The sequence below is a fragment of the Phyllostomus discolor genome, chromosome 6 (genome assembly GCF_004126475.2).
Source record: "Phyllostomus discolor isolate MPI-MPIP mPhyDis1 chromosome 6, mPhyDis1.pri.v3, whole genome shotgun sequence".
In the NCBI taxonomy this organism is placed as follows: domain Eukaryota; kingdom Metazoa; phylum Chordata; class Mammalia; order Chiroptera; family Phyllostomidae; genus Phyllostomus; species Phyllostomus discolor.
In genome coordinates, this window is record NC_040908.2 from 12,396,827 (window position 1) to 12,420,569 (window position 23,743).

The 23,743-nt window shown below is 54.8% G+C and overlaps 1 protein-coding gene across 4 annotated transcripts in view; it reads right to left on the reverse strand.

The window, feature by feature from the left end:
* Nucleotides 1-3,608: 3,608 nt before the first annotated feature.
* The window catches only part of ITSN2 (intersectin 2), a 115,495-nt gene continuing 95,360 nt past the window's right edge, over nt 3,609-23,743 (reverse strand). For 3 of the 4 annotated variants that reach the window (XM_036027720.1, XM_028514540.2, XM_036027722.1), the window contains 12 exons: nt 20,381-20,502; nt 17,380-17,486; nt 16,276-16,459; nt 12,194-12,292; nt 10,500-10,667; nt 9,893-10,108; nt 9,249-9,370; nt 8,367-8,449; nt 5,563-5,646; nt 4,942-5,115; nt 4,360-4,529; nt 3,609-4,327 (listed from right to left, as the gene is read on the reverse strand). In XM_036027720.1, coding sequence (XP_035883613.1) covers nt 4,372-4,529; nt 4,942-5,115; nt 5,563-5,646; nt 8,367-8,449; nt 9,249-9,370; nt 9,893-10,108; nt 10,500-10,667; nt 12,194-12,292; nt 16,276-16,459; nt 17,380-17,486; nt 20,381-20,502 — 1,517 coding nt within the window. In that variant the 3' untranslated portion in view covers nt 3,609-4,327; nt 4,360-4,371. Of the gene's footprint in view, nt 4,328-4,359; nt 4,530-4,941; nt 5,116-5,562; nt 5,647-6,920; nt 6,953-8,366; nt 8,450-9,248; nt 9,371-9,892; nt 10,109-10,499; nt 10,668-12,193; nt 12,293-16,275; nt 16,460-17,379; nt 17,487-20,380; nt 20,503-23,743 lie in introns of those variants that run through there. The other variant, XM_036027723.1, reaches the window with a different exon arrangement.

The following is a 23,743-nucleotide window of genomic DNA, read 5'->3' on the forward strand; positions in this document are numbered from 1 at the left end:
GCCCCGACGCCGCCCGGGGCTCCGAGCTGGGCGCGGGCGGCCCCGGACAGCCCCTTGGCGGAGGCCCGGGACCCGGGAGCGGGGCTCGCTCTGCCAGGACCGGGTCGCGTCCAGGTCCCGCCCAGCGGCCACCTCCTTTCTGAGCCTCCTCGGTGGACTCCGTGCCCCCAGGGATGCGGGTGCCTCTGGCGGCCACGGAAACGTCGAGCTCTGGTGAACGTTCAGGCCAGAAAACGGAAAGGAACGGTCCAGGCCCGAGCTGCGTCTCGGAGGTGGACACCGCGGCGTCTGGGGGCTCCGGGGCGGTGGGACGCGAATCACCGTCGTGGGGACCAGAGCGCAGCCCGACCGGCACAGACGCTGGGCCTGCCTGGAGGCCTGGCTGCGTGGGAGCGGCCCGGGGCCGAGTTTGGCCAGGAGCATGGTCCCCTGTGCAGGACGAGCAGGGATGGGCCGCAGTGGCCCCTCGCGTGGCGGGGCGGGCGCCGCGCGCGTTTCCTAGTGAAGAGCGTCGCGCTGGTTCCCAGGACGCTGCGTTCAGAAGCGCTCCCGGGCGCTTGGGGCGCTTGGTTTTGCCCCTTTGTCAAGAGACACGGTGTTCACACGTGTTGCACAGAAAGCGGTGGATTTCAAACGTGCTGCCGGAATCATTCACATCTCACCCATGTTTTCTGGCAACACCACAGAGAAGGAACTATCGAAGACAAAAACTGTTTCATGAAACAAACAAAAAGTTGGATCGAAAATCTTACACCCGGCTAATAGTACATAAGTAACGTTTGCTGATAACGATAATAGAATGGCTAAAATACTGTGATTTCCCGAGATGTTTGTCAAAGTGTATGTATCTACTTTGCCAAATAAATGGATTGATTTATTTTACAGATGAATTTAGTGTTTTCTTATCAGTGTAGTGGGGTAAGCAGCCTGAACACACATAAAAATAATTTAAGAAATATTTCATCTATTTATTTTTAGAGAGAGTGAAAGGGAGGGAGACAGAGAGGGAAACACTGATGTGTCCATGGGAGAACAAAAACCGGTGGGACCAAACCCGCAACCCACGCATGTGCGCTGACCAGGAATCGAACCTGGGGTCTTTGGCTTTGCAGAAGCACACACAATCAACTGAGCCACACAGAGCAGCGCTCAGAATGAACTTGGTCACACTCTGTGTGTTATGGGGGTGGGGGGGCAGATACTGGGAGTCAGGAAAGTGCGAGACAGGGACCCCACAATCCAGAAGACTTCACTAAATGTGAGCAGCAAACATAGATAAATAGGAGGAAGCTTCACATTTTCACAACACAGTTTCATTCAAGACAAAATGTCTCCATTTGTTCCAGTCTTCTTTTCTGTCCCTCAGTAAAGTTTACAGCATTTCTTTAGATACATATTACATATTTTTTGATTGGCGGCTTTTAATTAGTTTGTTCTTTGTGTCACTCTTACGAATGGGCTCATCTTCCAGGTTATGTGTGTTACAGGGGATCTTTCTGAAAGGCCAGTCTACGCAAACGCTCAACCCCTTGCAGGGGCCTCGAGTTGCCCTGAAGTGAACCCACACTCCTAACCGGCCTGCAACGTCCCGTGCGGCCTGGGCTCCAGGAGCCCCCCCTGCCCTCCCCTTGCCGGCCCGGCCTCTTCACTCCTTGAGTTCTGAGTTTAAAGGAGACCTCCCTGGGGGAGTGGGCCCCTCGGGCAAAGTCAGGTGAAGGCGGGGGGGGGGGGGGGGGGGGGGTCTGCTCAATACTTCCGTGTATGACGACGGAATTAGAGTGATTTTTGTGACAATGTGCCTCACGCTGCTTTCCCACAGGAGGCTCGGCCTGCCTCTCTCGCTGCCGCCTCCCGGGTGGCTGGACTGTGAGGTCCGCAGGTGGTCGCTGTTGAGTGAAGGAGGCGTGGCATTCAGGTAGGCACGGTGTGCCCCGGCTTTGCAGGCCCGGAGCACTCAGGCGTCCGTGGCCGATGACGTGGAGACAGTAAAAAATTGCAGTGACTTTGATGACGAGTATGTGGCGACATAGGTCCTGATAAAAGCGAAGCTGTCAGGATGAACACAGAGTGCCGACAGCCAGGAGGTAAGTGGCACAGACACCGTGATTTTATCTGTTTCCGTCGCAGCCCCCCCCCCGCCCCGAGGTTCATAGAAACCTGATTGAGTCTATGCCTCAGGCGTCGCACATGCCCAAGACTGGAAGCGCAAGTAGTGTCCAGGGTATTCAGATATTCAGATAATGTGAGTGCTTTTTGTCCTTTTATTTTATGTTTTCACATTTGTTTATGGTGTAGCCAAACAACTTGTATAATGAAAAAAAAATTTTTTCCTGAATTGTTGTCAAAGCTTTCCCCAGTGGCACTGCACCGTGTGGCCACCAGAGGGCAGGGCTGGGCTCCTGTAGGGATTGTAACCACCAGTTTCTTCTAATACTGAAGCTTTCAACTGGTGCAGAGGTCTAGTTCACGCCTGGGCCCTTCCTGGTGACAGGAGTCAATCCCACTTCCCCCTTACCTAGATGCCAACCCACCCCTGCCTCCATAACCAACGCGAAGCGTGCTTCCCCAAGCCCTGCAGCCCAGTTTGCTGTGCTCAGCTGGGCTGTGCCAAACTTTATTGTGCCCTTACTTTATTAAACAGTCTATTTACTTTCTTTGGGTCCAGATATTGAGTGGTGTCCCTTCCTTTGACACTGGGACACATTTCTTTTCTCTCTACATTTTAACCAGCCGTGCCTAGGATCAACACCTTGGGATGGGTTTTAAAAATTTGAACATTCTGAGTTATGGTCCTGTCCCCCCAGCTCCTTGAGAGGACCTGCTCCTTGAGAAACCAGGCCCCCGCAGTCTGCGTGATTATTTCCAGAAGGCAGGCATTTCCCCAGTAGTACTCGCTGACCCAGGGATTTAATATATTTGACCTTATCGTTTCCCACTTTTTAAACAAATTTCATACTTCAAAACTGAGGCTGAATCCCGGTGGGATGGCTCTGCTGGCTGGAGCACCGTCCCGCACACCAAACGGTTGTGCAGGTTCGATCGCTCCCCGGTTGGGGCGAGTACGGGAGGCGAGCAATGGATGTTTCTCTCTCACATCCATGCTTCTCCCTTGCGCTCCCTTCCTCTCTCTAAAATCAGCAAAAACACATCCTTGAGGGAGGATTTAGAAAATTGAGGCTGGGCAAGTAGCTCTCTGACAGGTGAGGGTATGGCTCTGACAGGCCACCTGGGGGTGGGCAGGGGCCGCTGGAGCCGGAGAAGCCTGCTGCAGCTGTGTAACACCTGTGTAACCCCTGTGCAACACCTGTGCCCCTGCTTCACTCCCCAGTCACCCCTGCGGTTTCTACTCCGCGAGGCTGGCAGGAGGCCTCTCGCCCCCACAGGGGTCGTCCGGTGTAGCCATCAAAGAACTGGGCCCAGGCACAGTGGGTGGAGGTCCCAGAGTCGCAGAGCAGGTCTGTGGCCGAGTCCAGACGAGGCTCTGGGGCCTCCTGAGCGCTGCCCCTCCCGCCCTGTCCTTGGGTTTTCCCACCGTCCGCAGGAAGGACGTTTGGCTCCATTATAAGCAACCTTTCACGTAGAAAGTAAATCAGTCGAGTTCTGAGGGGAGTTACATTCATAAACGTTAATTTTTATTCTTTCTGTACATATTGGCAACGATAAAGCTTAAAGATGCATGTCCTATGAAATATGCAAAAACAAGGAATTTACATAAATAATTTATATTTCAGAAAATTAAAGTTGAAAAATATTTTCCACATCATTAGAGTTCACAGTATTTAAAGTAAATTAAGCTCTCTCCCTTAGATTTCAAACTACATCGTCTAAGCAGAGAATGGTAGAATCTAATCGGGAATACAACGATCAAGTTTCCGGTTTTCATTCAGTGCAAGAGGAGACGCTATCTCGGTACCGGGCTGTTCCTGCGCCGGGGCTGCAGCGTCGCTCCCCGGTGCTTACGTCCTGAGAGGCTGTGACCCGGCAGAGGTCACAGGGCGTGGAATGGTTACAGCATCACCAAAGCCACCCACACTGGACACATTCAACCAAGTGGTCATGTCTGGTGGTCCGATGCCTCATTTCCACATAATACTTTTTATAGCCCTGAAGATGGAACCTTGGCATCTAAACACAGGCGAACGTGTTAACGCTAATCCAAGGCACTGTGCTACGGGGTTGGGTTTATTAACAGGAAACGTCACGTCTGCATAGATCGCTAGCGGTTGAGTTAGTGCGCAGTGAGAGGGGTCCAGCGCGCGCAGCCCAGTGAGGGGCGAAGCGGAGGCCGCTCCTTCCGCGTCGTCTCCGGCCGCAGCCTGGTGGACAGCCGGGTGGACAGGGGCCGCAGCCTGCTGGACAGGGCCGAGGCCCCTACAGGAGAGTTTTTTGCTCAAAGAGCTGCAGGTCAAAGCGGACCCAGACCTCGCCGGTGGGCGCCTCGTGCAGCAGGAGTCGGCGGGTTGTCGGGCCTTTGCTTTCCTGCTCTGTTCGAATTTTTGCCACTGGAATTTCAGTACGACCCAGGAAATCTGGAGAATAAATGTGAGAGTCAGCAGTCGTCTCCTTCATAAAACCGTTCAAATCCAAACCGAGTGACTTCTTTCGGTTAACGGCTGGCAGGCACTGGGCGGGGGTGGCATGCGTGACAGCAGGTTTGAGTGGGGGCGGCTGCCTATTTGGAGCCCGCACCTCTGGCCAGGGGACACCTCGCCCCTGGAGCCCAGTGTTTCTGTGACCCAGGTGGGCGGTGGCAGGGGTCGGAGACCAGAACATGCCTGAGGCTGTCCCTTCCCCGCCAGCCGCCCGCACGAGCTGCGGTGACCTCGGGCCTGTGGCACTTCCCTTGGGGCCATGGGGCAGAAAAGGGGCGGAGCACCCGGCGTCTCCACCCCGCCTCTGCAGTGCGGGGGAAGGCGTAGATCTGGACGGGTTATACTTTACCGTCTGGAGAAAACTGGTCTCGGTCGAACATGGTGAGGCACAGCACGTCTTGGTAGAGATCCTTAACGACGAACTGGCAGTTGAAGTTCCACTTGGGGTTCAGTGTGTCCGGGAGTGTTCTGGTGGTGTAGCTCTGGGAGCCCATGCTGACCTCGCAGTACGGGTTGCTCTTCCCTGAAGGAAAACAAACCAAGGACACGCGTGGGGTGTGGGGCGTGGAGGTGAGAGGAGCGACAACAGGGCCTTCCTTGAGCCGAGGCAGGATCCACACCGATGCCTGGCTACAGACCACAGAGCAGGGCCGCTGCCTGAGGGCCCACGTCTGCCCGTGGGTGCCACGGCCCGGGGCCGAGCACGCGTGAGCCGGGGAGCAACCAGGTGAGCGCCAACGCCCCAACTGCCGCCCCAGAGCCTGGGCCAAGGTGGGTGCGGCTTCCCCACTGAGAAGCACGGCGGGAGGAGACACCGCTGCTCAGTGGGAAAACAGTGAGAGTAATACTGGTCCAACAGCCACTTTAGCGGCATGGGAAACACGACTTTTTAAAGCATCCCTTGTTTAGTGCTCAGAAGAGAAGTCAGCAAACAGCGGGGCGTCACCGCACTGGCTGAGTGAACATTTACCGTTTGGTTTACAGGCTTTTAGTTCTGTGGCTTCAATGACATGCACCATCAGACGCCCGATGCCTGACGTCTTCTGAGAGCGAGCTACAAAACAGGAAGACGAGTCACGTTAATTTCTCCTCTGAGACCCAGACGGCTCGTGCAGTGATGACGCTGAGCTGTTCCTACTCACGCTGCATCTGTCCGGCCCACCCGGACACCGCCCAGCCTCATCTGCCACCGCCTGGGCCCCGCAGACCGGTGTCTGGCTGCTCTGTCTTTGCCCAGGCCGTGTCCCCTGCTTCTCCGCGTGTCAGCAACCGACTTGTCCTTCAAGATGCAGGTCCAATCCCACGCCTCGCCTCCCAGACCCCTCCCCCGCTCCCCCCCTCCGCACAGCCATTATCCTGGGCTACCGAGCATCCCGCCTCCCGCTGGGCCTGACGTTCTGTGCTGTGCCGTCCCCTCCGCTAGGAGGGGCCGTCGGAGAGCACAGACTGTTTATTCATCCGCGCGTTCACCCCTCGGCCGCCTGGCACACAGTAACATTAATAAAATTATAATCCGTTATATTCGCTCAGCACGTATTGGACACTCGCGAACATTTATTGGACACTTACTTTGTGTTGGACGTGTGCTAGACCTCTACCTGTGTCACTCAAGCCGCTCGGCTACCCTACGAGGCACCACTTTCTAACTGTCTAAATGCAGGAGAAAGCCGAGGCTTAGCAGGACTGACGCAAGCTCACGTCACGGAGCTGCTAAGTGGCGGGGTCAGAACTCCAGCGTCGGGTACCAAAGTGTATTTTCTTAAGCACTGACCCTATTTCCAATTGTGGCAAACACTGAGGCTCACAGAGCAGTTTCACTTAGACTGCATCTATTTACGGAGGTACTCAGGGACCCTTTTAATACGGAGAGACATGAGTCAGTGAACTCACGATTACCCTGTAAACATGAAGTGAGTTAAGCAGGTTTTGCCCTCTGGGGTTTGAAAACTAGCAAAGAGGCCGCTTGGTGAGCTACTGGTTTTTCAGAGCTCAGGGCAGGTAGGACTTCCCCGGGGCCTCTCATGGGCGCCCACCTGCCCAGGGCGGGCAGGGCGGGGCCCTGTTCCACTTTGCAGGCCTGGCTGAGGCTAGCACCGCCCCGCACAGAGTAAGTAGCCAATCAATGTCTACAGAATTAAACACGTGGAAACGTGCAGCACAGATACTGATGTTAAGCAAAACTGACGTGGAAAAACTTTGATTACATCTTTGACCAATTAAGAGATCGCTGTATGCTTCGTAAATGATTCAATCATTGATTTTCCAACAGCAAGCTTTTAACATACCATTAAAACAGTATTTAATTAGCCAAAGCGGAGTCACACGTACCTTTCAGGAGCTTATAACAATATAAGGGGAACCTGAATGGAGAAACACGTAAAGAGCTGCAACTACAGCAGCCAGGAACACGCACGCACGGGAGGGCGGGGCAGGGACGGGCGCCTGGGGTGGGGGTGGGGGTTCCGGGGCAGCGGTTCAAGCGGGCAGCGGCAGCGAGGGCCCTGCATGGGGGGTAGGAACTTTGTCCTTAAGTTGGGAGGCAACAGAGAAGGTGTCCGAGGAGGGACAGAGACGCTGAGAGCAGCCCTGTAAAAAGAGACTCCGGAAACGAAGGGGAGGAGTGACGGGGCCTGGGTGGGGGACATCCGGGCCTTCGTGGGGCTGCGCCACTGGGAAAGGAGGGGCCCGAGGGGCCGGGGGAGCGGGAGCGAGAACGACGGAGGGGGCGCACGGGGCGGGCAGAGAGCGTGTTTCCGGTGCAGGCGGCCGAGGACAGCACAGCCGGTCACGGAGACTCTAGGGAGGACCTATGTCCTCCGCAGGGAGGAGCCCGTGCGGATGCCGCTTTGCACGCCCGCAGACACCTGGGAGAAGTGGAGCAGACGGGCGCGCACAGCGTGGGCTCGGAGAGGTCAGCCCGGCAGAGACCAGTGGGCCTGGGATGCGATGAGGTGGGAGGGGCGGGGGAGAGCAGCACTCTGGCTGCCCCAGGAGGAAGGAGGGCGAGGAAGAGGAGGAGGACCCTCAGGGGTATTGTGGGGGCCAGGGCGAGGGAGGGCCCTCCAGGTTCTGTCACCGGGTGCAGGGAGCTCGTGGAGAGAAGGGAGCCAAGCTGTTGGCTCGGGCACGGGTGCTGTGCGAGTGAGCCTTTTGCACGGGCTGATGGGGACAGTGAGCCAGTGACAGACTGGCGGGGGGGGGGGGGGGGGGGGGGGGGCAGTGTAAGGTCCAGGACCTGGTGTCATGGGAGGGGGGAGGGAGGGTCTGCAGGGGGACAGTGCGAGGCTGGGGTGGGAGAGGAGGAGCCCAGTGTTGACGAGCCCAAGGGAGAACAGGCCACAGGGGCGAGGAGCAATGGAGCAAAGGGACCGCACGGAGGTGGGGTGGTTGTGCGTTAAAAGGACCCCCTGCCTGGAAACAGCAGTGAAGAGAGTGTTGGGGGAGAAGGGACAGACTTCGCCACAGAGAAGGGAGGTCCAGCTCCCACTGGGTGATCCCCTGCTTGCCATGGGTGGGGGCTCTGGGCGGGCTCCGCCCACCCCGCCCGGAGGGCCCCAGGAGGTCCTGAAGCAGCTTTGGAGGCGGAGGCTGCAGCGGCTGAGCTGTGCTGTCGGATCCCGCAGCAGTCTGGTGGTCTCACCGTCCACCCACCCCTCACCGCAGGCGCTGCAGCAGCAGCAGCAGCCCAGTCCTGAAGGTCAGACCCAACCCCGCCCCCTGCTCCTCAGGGCCCCCTGGTGGCTGGTTCCCACTGCCCAGGGCATGGCCCACTACCTTGATAGGCCTTCTCCCGTTTCTTCTTCTCCGTGTCGATGTACTGCTCAGAAGCGGCCTTGATCTTCTGCACCCAGGCAGTCCTGGAGGAGAAGCAGAGCACGGCCCTTGGGAGCTGGCCCACCCCTCACGGGTTCACCGGGGGCCCAAGGCTCTGCACTCGCTCTTCTCCCTGTGGCTAACCATGTGGACTGAACACATTTCCTATCACAGACTTAACATTCGCTCAACTCCGAGATCCATGTGTTAATCGAGGGCTGAGCCCAGCATTTCTAGACAGCTCCTGACTGCCTAGAAAACAGCAGGCACCGGCACGGGGCCAGCACGCGAGAGGGCAGGTGCAGCGGGCTGTGCTGGCGCAGCTGAGCAGAGCAACAGGCTGCACTACACACCGGGCTGTGCACAGAGGAGGAGCAGCCCTGCCTGCCGTCACAGACCTGAGGCCCGGGCCACACCCCACAGGACGCCGGGCTGGCCGGGCAGAGACGGGGTGGGGGTGGGGGGAACAGCGGGGCACGCCGACAGGGTCGGGGAGGCAGGCACCCTGTGGGTCCTGGGGCTGAGGCGATGGAACTGCCTCCGGCAGGCACAAGGAGGGCCTCCGAGCCAGAGGACCAGGGGCCGTTGCCTGAGGGGCTCCAGCGGGGGTGCGGGGTGGGGTCTGCCCTGTGGGGAGGTCCTGAGGAGGGCCTAGAAGCCGGGGCCATGTGAGGAGGCTGCTGCGGTCACCCAGCACGTTTAACCTGGCGGCGGGGGGCTGGCTACAGCAGGGTGCAGAGTGAGCAGGGCTTGGGCTCCGACCGGAGACGGTCTCACGGCAGCGGGGGGCCACCCAGCCTTTCTCCTCGACTTCAGCGCAGGCCACACGTGGCCAGGACTGACCTCTCGTTAATGTTGTCCGTCCGGAGGGTGTAGACCCGGTCGATGTGGGAGATGTGGAAGACGGGCTCGTCGCTGGAGGGGTCGGTGGGCAGCTTCACCAAGACTTCGTTCAGGAAAATGGGCTGAAAGGGCCGGGGCCGGAGCACAGGCTGTGGGATGGGGCAGGACACCAGCCCGGCCCACGCCCGAGAGTTCTGTTCTGAAGGGCGTGGTGGCCACAGGGAGACAGGGGTATCCCTTCTAGAGTCTTTCATTTGGGGAAAAAGAATCCGCCTCCACTTTGTGGAAGCAGACGTCTGGGGTCTGGGGCGGAGTGGGTGTCTCTGAACGGAGGACGAGCCCCGAGCAGCCCTGGCTGCTCCTGTGACAGGTTCTCCCCCCCGACACGCTGACACGTGGCACTTATCACGGGGATCATGGGTCATGTTTGCCTGCATGGATGCCGGACTCCGAAGCTGGAGTCCCTGGTGGCTGTCCCGGGGGCAGCCAGGCCCAGCCACATGGGGCTCCTTCCCTGGGGAGTGACAGAGGGAGCGCGAGCCCTCTGGAAAGGGGAGCAGAGCCCCACAGGACAGGACAGGACAGGACAGGCTCCGGCCGGGAAGGGGGCCCTGCTGGGCGGCGGTCAGGAGCACGACCCTCACCATCTTGTACATCTTGAACTGAGCGTTGGACTTGGAGCTGAAGAGCTTCTCGGGGCCCGAGGAGACCGCGAACTGCTTGACCATGTGCGTGAGGAGCAGGAAGTCGTTGAAGAGGAACCCGTGCAGCTCCTTGTTGCTCTTGGCCTTGTACAGTTTCCCGCTGTGCAGCAGCTTCCGGGGCCCCAGGCAGTTGGTGAGCGAGTTGAAAATCAGTTGCTTCAAGGGAAAGGAACCGTCAGTCTGCAGGTCCCAGCACCAACCACCCCAGGGCCCCGACAGCCGTGGACCTGAGCTAACTGTGACGGAATTTTCTAGCTGGATGTGGATGTGGTCATTCACCTTTACCCAATTAACCTCTCTTCGCAGTTCAAGCTGGCAGGGGGGAAATGGTTACTCGCACCTGTGGAATACGGATTCTATCAGCTCAATTCAAAGGCCTCCAAACACAAATACCGAATTGCTCTTTACAAGAAAGGGAGGTGGCAGCCCAAGGAGGGGCAGGGAGGGGTGGGGCAGGGCGTGCACAGGGCTGAGCTGAGGTGCAGATGGCCCACACCAGGGCAGGCCTGCACTCGGTGCCCGGGCCACTCAGCACTGCGGGCCTCACCTCCGCGAGGCCCTCGCACTGGACGTGCGCCTGGATCCACTCCAGCCGGTCCGAGTTCTCCTTCTCCCGAACCCCCTCGTTAACTTGAGAGCACAGCTCCTCTGCCCGCTCGAGCGCCAGCTTCAAGGAGGAATGGTCTACGTGGTTCTCGGGGGTGTTCTCCAGGATCTGGAAAGGAGTGCCCGGGTCAGGCGGGCTGTGTTGTGTCTGCCACCCGCCCGCCCAGGGGCCCTGTGGCTGCCTGGGTGTGCTGGGTGCCACGCGAGGCACTGGAAAGTCCACAGCGAGCAAGTCAACCATTTGCCCCGGAGAAGGTCACAGTCCCACGAGTTCTTGGGGAGACGGTGACACAGTTACAAGAGAGTGCCCCATGCTGTGTGGATCATGTGCCCTCAGATCTATGGGTCTCAGTGGCTCTCCTGCTGGGCCTTGGTAACAGGATGTACGTTAAAGGGCACCCCCCCTTTCTCCCCAGTAACTGAAGCCACGTGCCTTTGGGGCGAACCCTCCAGTACAAACTGGCTGCAACTTTGAAAAATGTGTGAGTTTGCGGAATAGAAAGGGTTCGTCACTTTTTGGGGGTCGTTGGACCTTTTGAAAAATCTGATACAAACAATGAACCCCCTGCTATAGGAAGATGACAACAAAGTTATGTGGTCAGCATGCAGAAAAACACGTTCAGTCCATTCCGAAGTGACTTCAAACTGCAGTCACAAGTGGAGAAGAGCAGAGGCCAGGGGCAAGCGGGCCTCTCATCAGATGACTCCGTCAGGACTCTCTCGTCACGCCAGTCCACGGTTCTTTCCCATAATTCCAAGTGTGGAAAAGCCCTGAGTGGCTAAAGGCTTTTCCCAATACTCACTTGGTGGCAAAACCTGGCCTTAACCGAAGAGATACATTTATTCATTCTACTTATAATAATGATGATTCGCACATTCCCTGTGGGAATACTACCATGCTTGGCCATAGGTGCTGCCCAGGCTTTTTTGGGGTGTCATGTAGCGTGCAGTGTTTGCACGACACCCTGAGTTCGGGAACTCCTCGGGCCCCAAGCAGTTCGGGGGAGGGCTGTGCGTGGGTGGATTCACGTGTGCTACGTCAGTGTGGTGTCGGGACTGGGGCGTGAGCGCTGCAGCCTGGGCGGGCCTGTGGTGAGGCAACAAGGCTTGAAGCGCGGTCAGCGGTCAAGGGGCAATCGGTGAGAACAACAGTCTCGCTATCTGTGCTGTTTTTCTCTGCCGGATGAGTAACATCACGTCAACGACTGTTTGGGGAAGGACCCGGTGTGACGTGCGCCTTCTCCCGAGGCCCACGCTGCTTCTGTCAGGCAGATGGGCGGAGTGTGGAAGGGTGGCTTAGTCGGCATGTCGGGGTGGGGAGAGTCGGGGTGTGATCAATACTCTGCAATTCAATACTCTGCCCTCTGTTAGGACAGGCTGGGCCGGACACTCCTGGGACATCCTGTAAGGGTGTTCGGTTGGTGAACAAACTCAGGTCTTGGCAGAAAGACTGGAGCCCCAGGCTGTGCTAACCGTGGACTCTGCGCTCAGGACCGGCGTCACACCTGGACCCTGGCCCATCGCACAGGGGAGCCGGCCCACCGGGCAGGGCGGCTGGGCTGCTCGAAGGCTAGTGGGCTCTCAGCCCCGTGGACCTCGCAAGGGCCCTCTCGTCCGCCCCGGCGGGGCACTCACACTTCGGATGAGGAGCGGGTAGCGGGTGATCCTCTGCATGGGCTTCAGCAGGAAGCTGGAGAGGGGCATGCCCTTGCACCGAGGGTCAGACGCCAGCTTCTGCAAAGGAACCGAGAGGCTCGTGAGGAAGTCACGGCCGCAGTGAAGACAGAGGAGACGCTGGCTGCCCTGCACGCCTGACCTTTTGGATTTCTAGTTTCTTTTTAAAACCCAGGATCCAAAATGATACGACGTTCGGATTAGCAGTGGGAATATCTCACTCGGCTCAGGTGCCAAGCCCAGCGATGCATCTCCGTCCTGTCTTACAGGCGTCACACAGCTGGTGTGACCGCAGCCACTCCCTCCTCTGCCTCCAGGACCACTCTCCCGGTCTCCCCAGGCCTGGCTTCTCAGTCCCTGCCTCGTCCTTCTCCTCCACCCACTCTCCGCTGCTGGTGCGGCCCCAGATGCCCCGCTGCTGAGGCCCAGCCTGTGGGCCAGATCCTCCCTGCAGCTCTGCACTGGCCACGTTACTCTCCCTCTCACCTGCTGTCCCAGAGATACCCCAGCACCTCAGCATACCCCGGAGTGAACTTGGCTCCTCTCACAAAAGCCTTCCTTTCTACCTCGATGCCTGTCGGAGTTGGCAGCACCATTCTGCAACCCCTTGCCTTCCCCCCACACCTGGGGGTCACCACTGACGCCCATCTGTCTTCTGGGTAGGTGCAGACTGCCCCCACCTCTGCCTGCCCATTGTCCCTACCTCATTAGTAACAAGTGCTACCATTTATTGAGCATCTACTGTGTGTCAGGTAATGAATGTGTTAACCTTTGCTAGTTCTGGCCCTTCTTTCTTCTGCTCTTCGGCTAATTCATACTTATCACTGAAGACTCAATTTATGCCTTCTCTTGTCCGGGCTCTCCCCTTCCCTGCCTGTCAGAGAGCCTTCTGGAGCCCCCATGATGACCCGTGGTCACTTCCATTGGAACGCCTCACCTGGACGGGGCTCACAGGGGCAGAGGCATGCCCCGCCCCGGCCTGTTAGCTCCAGGAGGCCACGCACGACACCTCATGCGTGTCTCCTCCTGGTGCTGTGCCAGCCTGAGCGGAGGAGCCACGACTCCAGTATGATTGGTTTTAACGACTGACAAGTTACGGTGCTAGAATTTCTCTAATCACTTCCCACTCTGAGATATTAAAATTGCTCCCTCCTTTTGTTTTTAGATATATCTGTACATGGTGCTGTAACAAGAATCTTCATGGTTTTTATTTCTGTATTTTCTGGATCTTTTTAAGAAGTCACATTTTAGAACACAGCTTATGGTCACATTTTGCTTTTTAATGGGATCAAGACTCTGCAATCCAATATGAGACTATAAACTGTTTATTTGGTTTTGCTACTCTGACCCTGCTGATTCCACTGATGTCCTAGTTACATTTCGACTGTTACTGCTGTTTGAAAAAGAGTTTTAGTCTTTTGCTGAGCTTTAGAAGGTGAATGTCCTATTTCTAATTTTACTATTGATCATTTTAAAACATTCACACGCACTCCCAATTCTACATTTATCTAATCGGATCAATGCTTGTTTCTATGATCTTGGTTTCTTTGTTTCTTCTAGTTCATTTCTAGGCAACCCCATATCACTGACTAGAGAGTTCTCTCCTCAGTGCCGTGTGTGTGTGTGTGTTCATATATATATAGTTTACTGAATGCTCACTATATGTTAGTCTCTGTGCTAGTGTACTTTAAAAGTATTATCTGACCATCTCCTGGTCACAGATGAAGGGGCTGAAGACACCAAATGGTGCATAGCTGGCCTGGTCACACACTGGACAGTGGGTGGGGCTGGGATTCCAACCCACACCGATCCTGAAGCCTGTCTTGTTCTAAGCGTGACACTGTCTTGCTATCTTGCCTCCTGGGATGTGACAGACTCTTCTTTTCACATAATGCTTAATTTTATTCACTGATATTTTAATTAAGATTTTAATAGCTAGCCCTGACTGGTGTGACTCTGTGGGCTGAGCGCCATCTCAGGAACCGAAAGGTCATCGTTTGATTCTGGGTCAGGGCACAGGCCTGGGTTGTGGGCCTGGTCCCTGCTTGGGGGCCTATGAGAGGCAACTGATCGATGTCTCTCTGCCTCTTTCACCCTCCCTCCCCCTCTCACTAAAAGTAAATAAAATCTTAAAAAATATTTTAACAACTATATTTGTAAGAAATATTATTGAGTTATAACTTTTTTCATGTTTGTAATTAAATATAAGTAGAAAAATGGGCCTTGGGTCGGGGACACTTTTTTCTTGTACAATGAGTCCGGTAGATTTTCCATTTTGTCGTGATCTGTAACCGTTTATATACTATGGAATTACCTATTCCTTTATGGTTGGAAAGAGTTCACACTAAATCCTTTAAGTGAACTCAGCTCCTCTTTTGGGGTAAGTTACTCAGTTTTTTCCTTGGTTAACAGTATCTTCGGATTTTCTATTCTTATTGAACCAGTTTTTAAGTTTTAGTAGAAAACTACAAATTTTGTTAATGTTTTCAATATTAGCATATATTTTGAATCATACACCCTTATACTTAAAAAAATGCCTTTATATCTTCATTTTTACTCTTTTTCAACTAGATTTACCTAAGGTGTGCTTTTCAACATACCTGTTCTTGGCTATACTGATATCTTTTCTGCTTTTATCTTTATTACTTCCTCTGTTTTCCGTTTGGAATTTTTTAAAAAAGATTTTATTTATTTTTAGAGAGAGGGAAAGGGAGGGAGAAAGAGAGGGAGAGAAACATCAGTGTATGGTTGCCTCTTGCGTGCCCCTGACTGGGGGTGGGGACCTGGCCCGCAACCCAGGCCTGTGCCCTGACTGGGAATCACACCGGCGACCCTTTGGTTCACAGGCCGGCCCTTAATTCATGGAGCCACACCAGCCAGGGCTCCTTTTGGAATTTTTATCCTCAGTCTATACATCTTCTATTTTACGCATAATTATTTTTCTGTTCTTTTGTGGTAATAACAATATTAAAATTAGGCATTCTTCCACAAGGTACAGCTGTGGCTGTACAACAGATCCCAATACACAGTAGTTCACGCAATGAGAAAACCAAGAAGAAATGTAAAAAAGCAAGAAAACAGATTTTACTTTCAGTTCCCTCGCCATTTTAACACATTTCTATTACTAAACAACACCAAAGAAGAGGACTTTTCAAAGCTCGACCCTCCGCTGTAACGACCCGTCCCAGGAAGCTCTGCGCTGCCCTGCGGTAGGGGTGTCACTGCCTCACGGTGCTGCACGCCGGCTGTCTTCCTGCGGACGGCGCGCCTTTCCTCCTGAAGGTGTGCCGCACCTGCGTACGCTCCCAGTGTGCACGGAGGCTCAGGACGGGGCGCCGTAGGTGTTCCCTAATTCCTCACGCCACCGTGCCCTCCTGCCCTCACCTCCTTCTGTCTCATTTGATTCAACCACTCTTTTTAAGTTTTATTTTATCTTGTTACAAGACATATTTTATCTTGTTACAAGCCATTTCACATTCTTTCTGGAATATGATGGGTGTGAAATAAATACGGTTTACAAAATTAAGAAAGTGACATTCTTGATTTTTTTTGGGGGGGGGTGAGAGTATAAAGCAGCTGATTTATGTAATCAGCCTTAAAAAAACATTCTGCTGCCCTGGCTGGCGTAGCTCAGTGGATTGAGCGCGGGCTGGGAACCAAAGTGTCCCAGGTTCGATTCCCAGCCAGGGTACATGCCTGGGTTGCAGGCCATAACCCCCAGCAACCGCACATCTCTCCCTCTCTCTCTCTCTCTCTCCCTCCCTTCCCTCTCTAAAAATAAATAAATAAAATCTTTAAAAAAAAACAAAAAACCATTCTGCTTTATTAAGATGGGCAAAACCACGGTCCCAGTGCCAAGAAAAATCACCATGAAAGGCATCACAAAGCAGTGAGAAAATTCTCTGCTGTAGTTGTGTTTCCTTTGGAAACGGATGGGGAGAGCCCGCTGGATCACTGCGGTCCCCACGTTGTAGCCTCTGGCTCCAGGCTTGGGATGAGGCCGCCCGCCCGCCCGCCCGCCCGGGATCCCAGAGTGGAGTTACCTTCAAAAACTCCTTGAAGTCCGCGTCGTCGTCTGTCTTCTGCTGCAGCAGCGCCGCCCCGTTGAGCTGGCAGCTGCAGAAGCGGATGTAAGCCTGCATGTGGGACAGCTCGGCGGCCAGGATGTCCCCCATCATCTGCACCGGCATCTTCTCGCCCCCGGTCTTCTTCCGCACCCGCAAGGCCCTGCAACCGACACACTAGCTCACTGTGTGTTCCTGGGCGGATGTCCCGGGGGGGCTAGTGCTAGTGATGGCCAGCGAGTTGGCTGTGTCAGGACGGCTGGCGCCTCTGAGAGCACGGTCAGGAGGGGGAGGCCGCGTGGCCACAACGCTCTCCCGGCCAAGCCCACCTGCATGAACTGTCAACCGAGGAGGATAAGAAAATGTGGCTGATCCCCTGGGGTGTTTCTTCTAGTTAATTTCTACACCTTTGGAACTGTTTCGGTTTCAGCATGGCTCCTTAGCCAAGTTTCTCTTGACAAATTCCGCCTTGTTCTCAGCTGAACCAAGAAGAAAGAAAGTTTCCACACTGTGTAGGGGAAAAGGGAGTGGAGCCCGCAGGGGCCAGGCTGGAGGTGGCGGGAGCCTCCGCCCGCCCGGGAGAGCTGCTGAGCCCCGGGGAGGGAGGAGGGCAGAGCCACGCCTACTGACTGCGGATGCGTCCTCCCAGCCGCCTGCCCAGAGCACAGGGGATGGAAAATCACCCCGGGGCATGGAATTTCACACGGGCCGAGGAACTGGCCACACTGGCCAGTTACGTCTGGGCCAGGAGCTGCCCCTCCTCTCTGACTCTCCCAAGTACAGAGTCAAGTTCGTGTTGATACAGTGTTTGCTTAAGGATGGAATTCCTCTGTTTAGTCCAAGTATTTCCTCTGCTACATTTCTTTCCTTCAATAACTAGGTATTTTACAGTCACAGGGCATTTCATACAATATATAATCAAATGAAAAGCCGCAGGGAGCAGAAAACAGCTGGAGGTCCCTTCACCGAGGAGCTCTGCGGGAAGTTACGAGTGGGGCTGTGTGGTGGGGGCGGGGGTGGGTGGGGTGGCGTAGGGGGCGGGGGGGGGGGGGCGCTGCAGGACAGGCGAGGCTCCCCACTCACTTCAGCAGCTTCGTGTTGGACATGATGAGCTCCTTCCAGTTAACGAAGATCAAGGCCATTTCTCCTTCAGTGAGAGAGCCTGACTCGGCCATCCGCTTCTGAAAAACCTAAATTCGAACCACAGAAGAAGTAAGTTAGCTGAAGTATGACCATGCAACCTCTGTGGTCCAAAGACACTGAAGCTAATAAGGATGGTGGTTTTTTAAATATATTTACGATGATTACCTTTTAATTGAGTAATTTCCCTACTTATTGCTCTTTGGGCTCCTAGCGAGGCTGATTCTAAGGCCTGAACTTGGGGGTCGCGTTAAGGACAGGGGAGGCTCGCACTACATCCTGGGGTGAGGTGGTGGAGGCCAGGTGCAAAGCACCTGCGCTCCGGAAGAGCTCGCAGAACTGGGGGGAGGTGGCTGCCGTCGGGCCGAGCGCCCCAGGGTTCCGGGAGCAGTGTGTGCGAAGTTCAGCAAAAGAAACAGCGACCACTTATGTTACCCCCAAGACTGCCCGCCAAGCAGGTGTGGCTGAACCCTGCCACACCTGTCAGAGGCTGGCTCACTGAAAGGGAAATAACGGAACCCCACAGCAGTATGCCACAGCAAAGCACTGGCACGCACACATGTGCTGTGTGTGTCCACGTGTGTGTGTGCATGTCGGGAGGTTCTCCATGAACTTCACAGCTGGTACAGGTCAAGCTGAGGAGCCAGACGTTATTTATTATTCCCAGTGGACCCACGAAGAAGCAAAGGCTGAGAGAGGGATCTGCCCAAGGGTGCAACCTGCAATACGGAGGAACTTGAACTAAAGCTCAACTCTGCTGGATGCTCAGGCCAAGGTCCCACTGAATAACCAGGGCGCAACGCTCAGGAAACAGTGAAGTATCTCAGACAACTCCTCTCCTGTCTGATCTTTCTGAAGTACAAACGGCACGGGACTCGCCACCGAAATCACCCACTGGCCACACAGGAAGATGAAAACTTCTCGAGGTTCCCGAGGCCCCTGCCAACCTCACCAGCCTGGCCCTTGAGTGGGGGACACTCCATGGGGACACTCCAGCCACACGGGACCTGCAGGACCCCAATTCCCTTTGTACGTGCCTTCCCACTTCTATTTCTTCTTCTTGGCACAGAAAAGTCGCCCTTGTCCTTCAGGTCTAGCTGACGTCTACCCAGGAAAGTCCTTCCCGGCCTCTTGTTCCTGGCCCAGGGGCGGGGGCGGGGGGTCCCCTTCCTCTCGGCTCCCTAAGCACCTGAGTTCGCCCCTGTCCCAGCCCTCACCACACTGTTCTGTAACTGTCTGTCAGTCTAGCCACCTGACCAGGAACTCTCAGAGGGCAGGAGCATTCTGTCTCTGTTGTCTAGCACAGTGCTTCACGTCAGTTTTCAATTAATCTCGACTGAACTGAGTTGGCCAGGGGTCACAGAGCTGAGGTCGAAGTGCTGTGAACTGCACCCCTCTAAACCACTGCAGCTCCGGGCCGGACTGAAGAGGTCGGGACGGCCTCTGAAGCAGCCCTGGACGGGCGGTCCACCTGCCCCGGGGCCGCTCCCGAAGGCAGGGAGAGCACCTGGGGTCTCAGTGCCCTCCCCCACCGGTTACCTCCTGCTGCTGCTTGTCTGGCCTGTGGGCCTGCTCTGTGCAGAGGAGTTAAGTGGGGGGGGGGGGGGGCGGGGGTAGGAAGGTCGGGCCTCTGGGCACCTCCACAGGAACAGTGACGGGAAGGCTCTGCCCGTGAACAGTGCTTTTCACCCCAAATCCCTGACCCCAACCTGACTCCTTGCCCTCAAAGCATATGTGAGGCAGGCAGGGCGGGAGTAACCGAGGCCTGAGTGGTTCAATGACGGGTCTGAGCTGGGGTGGGTCACCCGGCCCCGTCCCCCTTCGGCACCGGCACCAGCACCAGAGGGGCGCCTGCACGCCCACGTAGGGCCCTGCAGGGCTGCCATCTGACCAGCGGCTGGGCTGCTCCTTCAAGGGGTGAGCAAAAAGGTGGGCTGCTCCTGCAGGCCATCTTTCCTGGTCAAAGCAGAGCAGACGCACATGCACCGAACTCCTTCCGCTCTGATGGGAGGGCCGCCGGCAGAGGCCAGGCTGAGTGCTGGGGATGCAGGAGGAAGGACACAGGCTGCACTCTCAGGCGCTCACAGCTCTGGGCAGACAGACACTGTCAATCGGGGCGCAGAGTGACTGGAGGGCAGGCCTTGCTCGGGGGCAGATACCGAAGCATGCAGCCCCTGCTCCATGATGCTATTAAGGTCACGGCCAGGTATTTTTTGCAGCTGTTGGGCCTATGTGGGGTCACCTGTTCTCCCTGGGTGGTTTATTTGACTGGGCTTCTCACCTGAGGCCCTGACACCCACAGTGGGAACTGAGAGCCACGGAAACAAAGGTATGACAGAACTTCACAAAGTCAAGTTCCGTTCACTCAGACACAGATGACCTCACAGAACCAGAACCATTCCTACGGCTATCACCAGCTCAGAGGTCACTGGTGACATCAACAGGCACAAATGTGACCAGCACATAGATGATAATTGGGAAATGTTCCACAATATGGTCCTAGTGGGTTCTCCAAACTGACACAAATGTTAGGTGAACACTCCCCTGTTTAATAATTCCTCCGAAAACATCCAAGTTTATGAAGACGTCAGGTGTCAAAATGGCAGTGTGAATAAAGGCAGGCAAAAATGAGAAGTAGGAGGGTTTGCTTTCACGCCTGCCCACCTACTCTGCACCCTTGTCCTTCCTTGGACGGGGCCCCTGCCACTTCTGATGGAGGCACCTGAGGTCCTCTTGTTCTCCCCTCACTCCGAGTCACCTCATCGGGAAAAGGAGCTGACCTCAGGCCTCCCCGCTCCCAGCCCTCTCCGAGGGCAGAGGCAGCAGTTTAAGCGGGTGAGCACGCCTGTCGCTCCTTGTGAAGTCACACATCGAAGGTGGGACCGCACTTGGAGGCCCCCACACCCCCCACGCCTGGGGCCCGGGAGTGAGCGGCGCCTCTCACCTCCACGACGAGCTGAAGGTCGTCCACGTAGCGCTCTTCTGTCTGGATCAGCTCGTGAATGTAGCCCTGCCTCTTCCTCTCCATCGGCTGCATGGTGTCCAGGGTCTGGAGATCAGCACACCCTATGGAACAACAGGGTCGAGTTTCAAAATATTATCTGAGTCTCCTTTGCAGAAAACAGACACCTGTCGGCCGGTGCGCTGGGTTTCCAGACGCTGCCCTGAAGGGGCCACCCAGCTCTTTGCGGAGCCCTGGGACTTCCGTGGACGGCGCCCGACTGCGGGCAGCTGGCTCAGTGACCGCTCGATGCTCCCAAGCAGTGAGTCAGCCACGCCTGGAACACGTCGACAGGGTCCCAACTTCCTTCCCAGATAGTTAACGACAGAATTAACGATTTTATGAAAAGGTCTCAGAGAGATCAGAACTCTGCTGAGTTTGGGAGGAATCTGTGCTGGTCTCCCCATCTCAAGACACTTTCAGACACATTGAAACGGTGAAAGGGTCCCATGCCTGAGACCATGTTTCTGAAACCACAGGTCACGGGCCACCAGGGGGCCACTGAGATAAATAACCACTAAAATAAAGTGAGTCTTTCTGGGGACTGTTTTGCATGCCACTGCACTGGGTACCACCTGGACACCTGTGTCACACTTTGGGAAATGACAATGCATTAAAACCCACAAGCATCGGCCTCTCTATCTGCTCCGTATCTTGGAATAACAGGAGACGTCTCTGATAGTTTATCATTTCTGAGGCTGGAACATATGTGACATTAACTTTATCAGGATGAATGTGGGGACAACCCTTGTACCCCACCCCTGCTGTCCCCTTTGCATTTCACTATAATGGTTTGTAAACTCTCATTCTCTGCTCAATTCTGTCCTGATCTCCTGCCTTCACTTTGCAATGTTCTTACCTCTGATGTCGGGCGGGGGGGGGCGTAAATGCCCCTTTTACTTCCTGCCCTTTACCTCCTTGCTCGCCCACCCCTGACTGTGACTAGGGATGAGACTGTGTCCACTTCTCCCTAAAACCAGCATCTTGAACTGGCTCTCCCCTGCAGGGCCCTCCCCCGTCCTTACAACAGCCTAGGCACATGGCTCAGGGTCCGTCCCACCCCATGATCTAAAACAAACAAGCATCCTTCCTCCAGTCCTGCTCCTTCCTCCAGCACCCTCTTCTCTGGTCTCACTGCTGAATGTCCCCAGAGGGGTCTATACTCATGGTCAGTCCCCTACCTCTCCCTGTCATGTCACCAACTTAGGGTATTTTGGCTTCTGTCGGCCGGCTCCACTGACACTGCTCTTGTGAAGGCCACGATGACCTTGGCGTTGCCAAACCTGGTGGCCCCTTTGGAGCCCATGTCCTCCTCCACTCGCCCACGGCACTGCCCCTGGGAGGAGTCTCCTGCCCCAGCTTTTGTGACGCATGTCACTCTGGTGTTTCCCTCTACAGTTCTGCCTCAGCCTGCCTCCGGGTTTCTTGCTGCCCCTACACCAGCAAACACTGCAGTGTGTTCCTGGAATTCTGACCCATGAGGCCGTGTAAACTCGGACAATGCTGCAGACTGTGTATTTCTCTTGGAGGGTCACAACACACATTAGCATATTAGGCTCCAAGAAATTCTGCTCTAGAGAAACGTTTAACCTGATGAACCCAGAGTTCCCACCACTTATCTGACCACAGAACTCTCTTTCTGGAGGGGAGGGGACTGCATCTTTCAAGAACTGAGGAATCAGGGCGGTGGGCAGAACACACCCTTTCCCCTCTGCACTGCCCAATATGGCGGCCACAGCAACCCGTGACTACCGAGTATTTGAACATCTGAACTGTGGCCGTTGACACAGCGAAGTGCCATAAGTGTAAGACACCTAGTACAAAAACTGAGTGCAAAGATCTAGCACAAAAAAATACCACCCAGAATGTAAGGTGACATATTAATAACCCTACTGATTACATATTGAAATGCTAACATGGGCTTGAGAAGCACAGGTCGGTAGTTACAGAATAGTCACAGGGATGTGAAGGACAGCACAGGGAATACAGTTAACAGTATTGTAATGGCTGTGTGTGGTGCCTGCTGGGTGGGTACTGGGAATATCAGGGGGAACACTTCGTAAAGTATATGATTGCCTAACCACTATGCTGTGTACTTGAAACTAATACAAAAATGATACTGAATATAAACTGGAATTTAGAAAATAGTAAAAAAGAAAATACAAATAAATTTTTTTTAATTTAAAAAATGCTAATATTTTGGATAATACTGGGTTAAGAAAAAAATCATGAATTTTATTAATATTTCTTTTTACTTGTTTTAGTGATGCTGCTGGAAAATTTTAAAGTACATTTGAGACTGCATGTATGACTTAAATTATATTTCTATTTAACAACTCCAGCCAGCTGCTACGTATTTTATTGTTTTCTTATGTTCACGCCTAACAGAATGCGCCGTGGCTCCTGTTAGTTGCAGGATGAAGCCCTCGCTCAGCAGCAGAGTCTCCATCATCCTGACGCCGCAGCCCACCTGTCAGCACCTCAGCCCCAGCCCAGTCCTCGTGGTACGCTGTACGCGCCTTTCCCGGCCCTCTCCTCCGCACTCAGCCATCTGACTAACCTTTCGCAGTGCAGCTCACGTGATCCTCCTTTGGGAAACTGTTCTCCTCCTCTGTCCCACTTACCCCCAGACTGCCTCTCCTTTGTGTTGCCATGGTACTGGTTTGCGTCGGTATTGTAACACTTCACACGATGTAGCTTGCATTATATAGTTCATCTGCATCTAGCTAGCATGCCCGTCTTTCCCACTGGAGTTAGGGACTGTGTCTGACATAGTTCTGTTTTATCAAACTGGGCAGTGTTTTGAGCGCAGAGCCCAGGAAATATTTGTGAAGCAGTACACAGTTGCGTTGTCCCCAGGCCCACTTCTCCCCTTTCCCTGCTCTGCTCCTGCGAGAAGGCCGGCTGCAGGCTGCTTTTGTGAGCTCCTATTTTAGTTGGCGTCTGCCTGGGTTTGGCCAATGAGAGGAGGCTCTGGAAGGAGACTCGAGACTACAGGGCAGACTAGGAAAAAAAAATTCTCTCACCAGAACAGTGAGGTGATAAGAAAACTTTTAGTCTCTGCTGGGTAAAGAATAGAAATTATGGGCATGCATCTCACCCAGGTCTGGAATTCAAGAATTCCTTAGCTGATGAATTAATACATGCGTATCGCAAGAAAAAAATGTATCTTCCACGGACAGCTCGTGGTTAACTGGGCACAAGTTCTTAACTAGAGGCTAGCAGCCACTGCTGACAGCGGCCACTTACTCACACTGCATTTCAGGAATAAGCTACAGACTGATCCTTCAGCTTTCTGTACTCTGT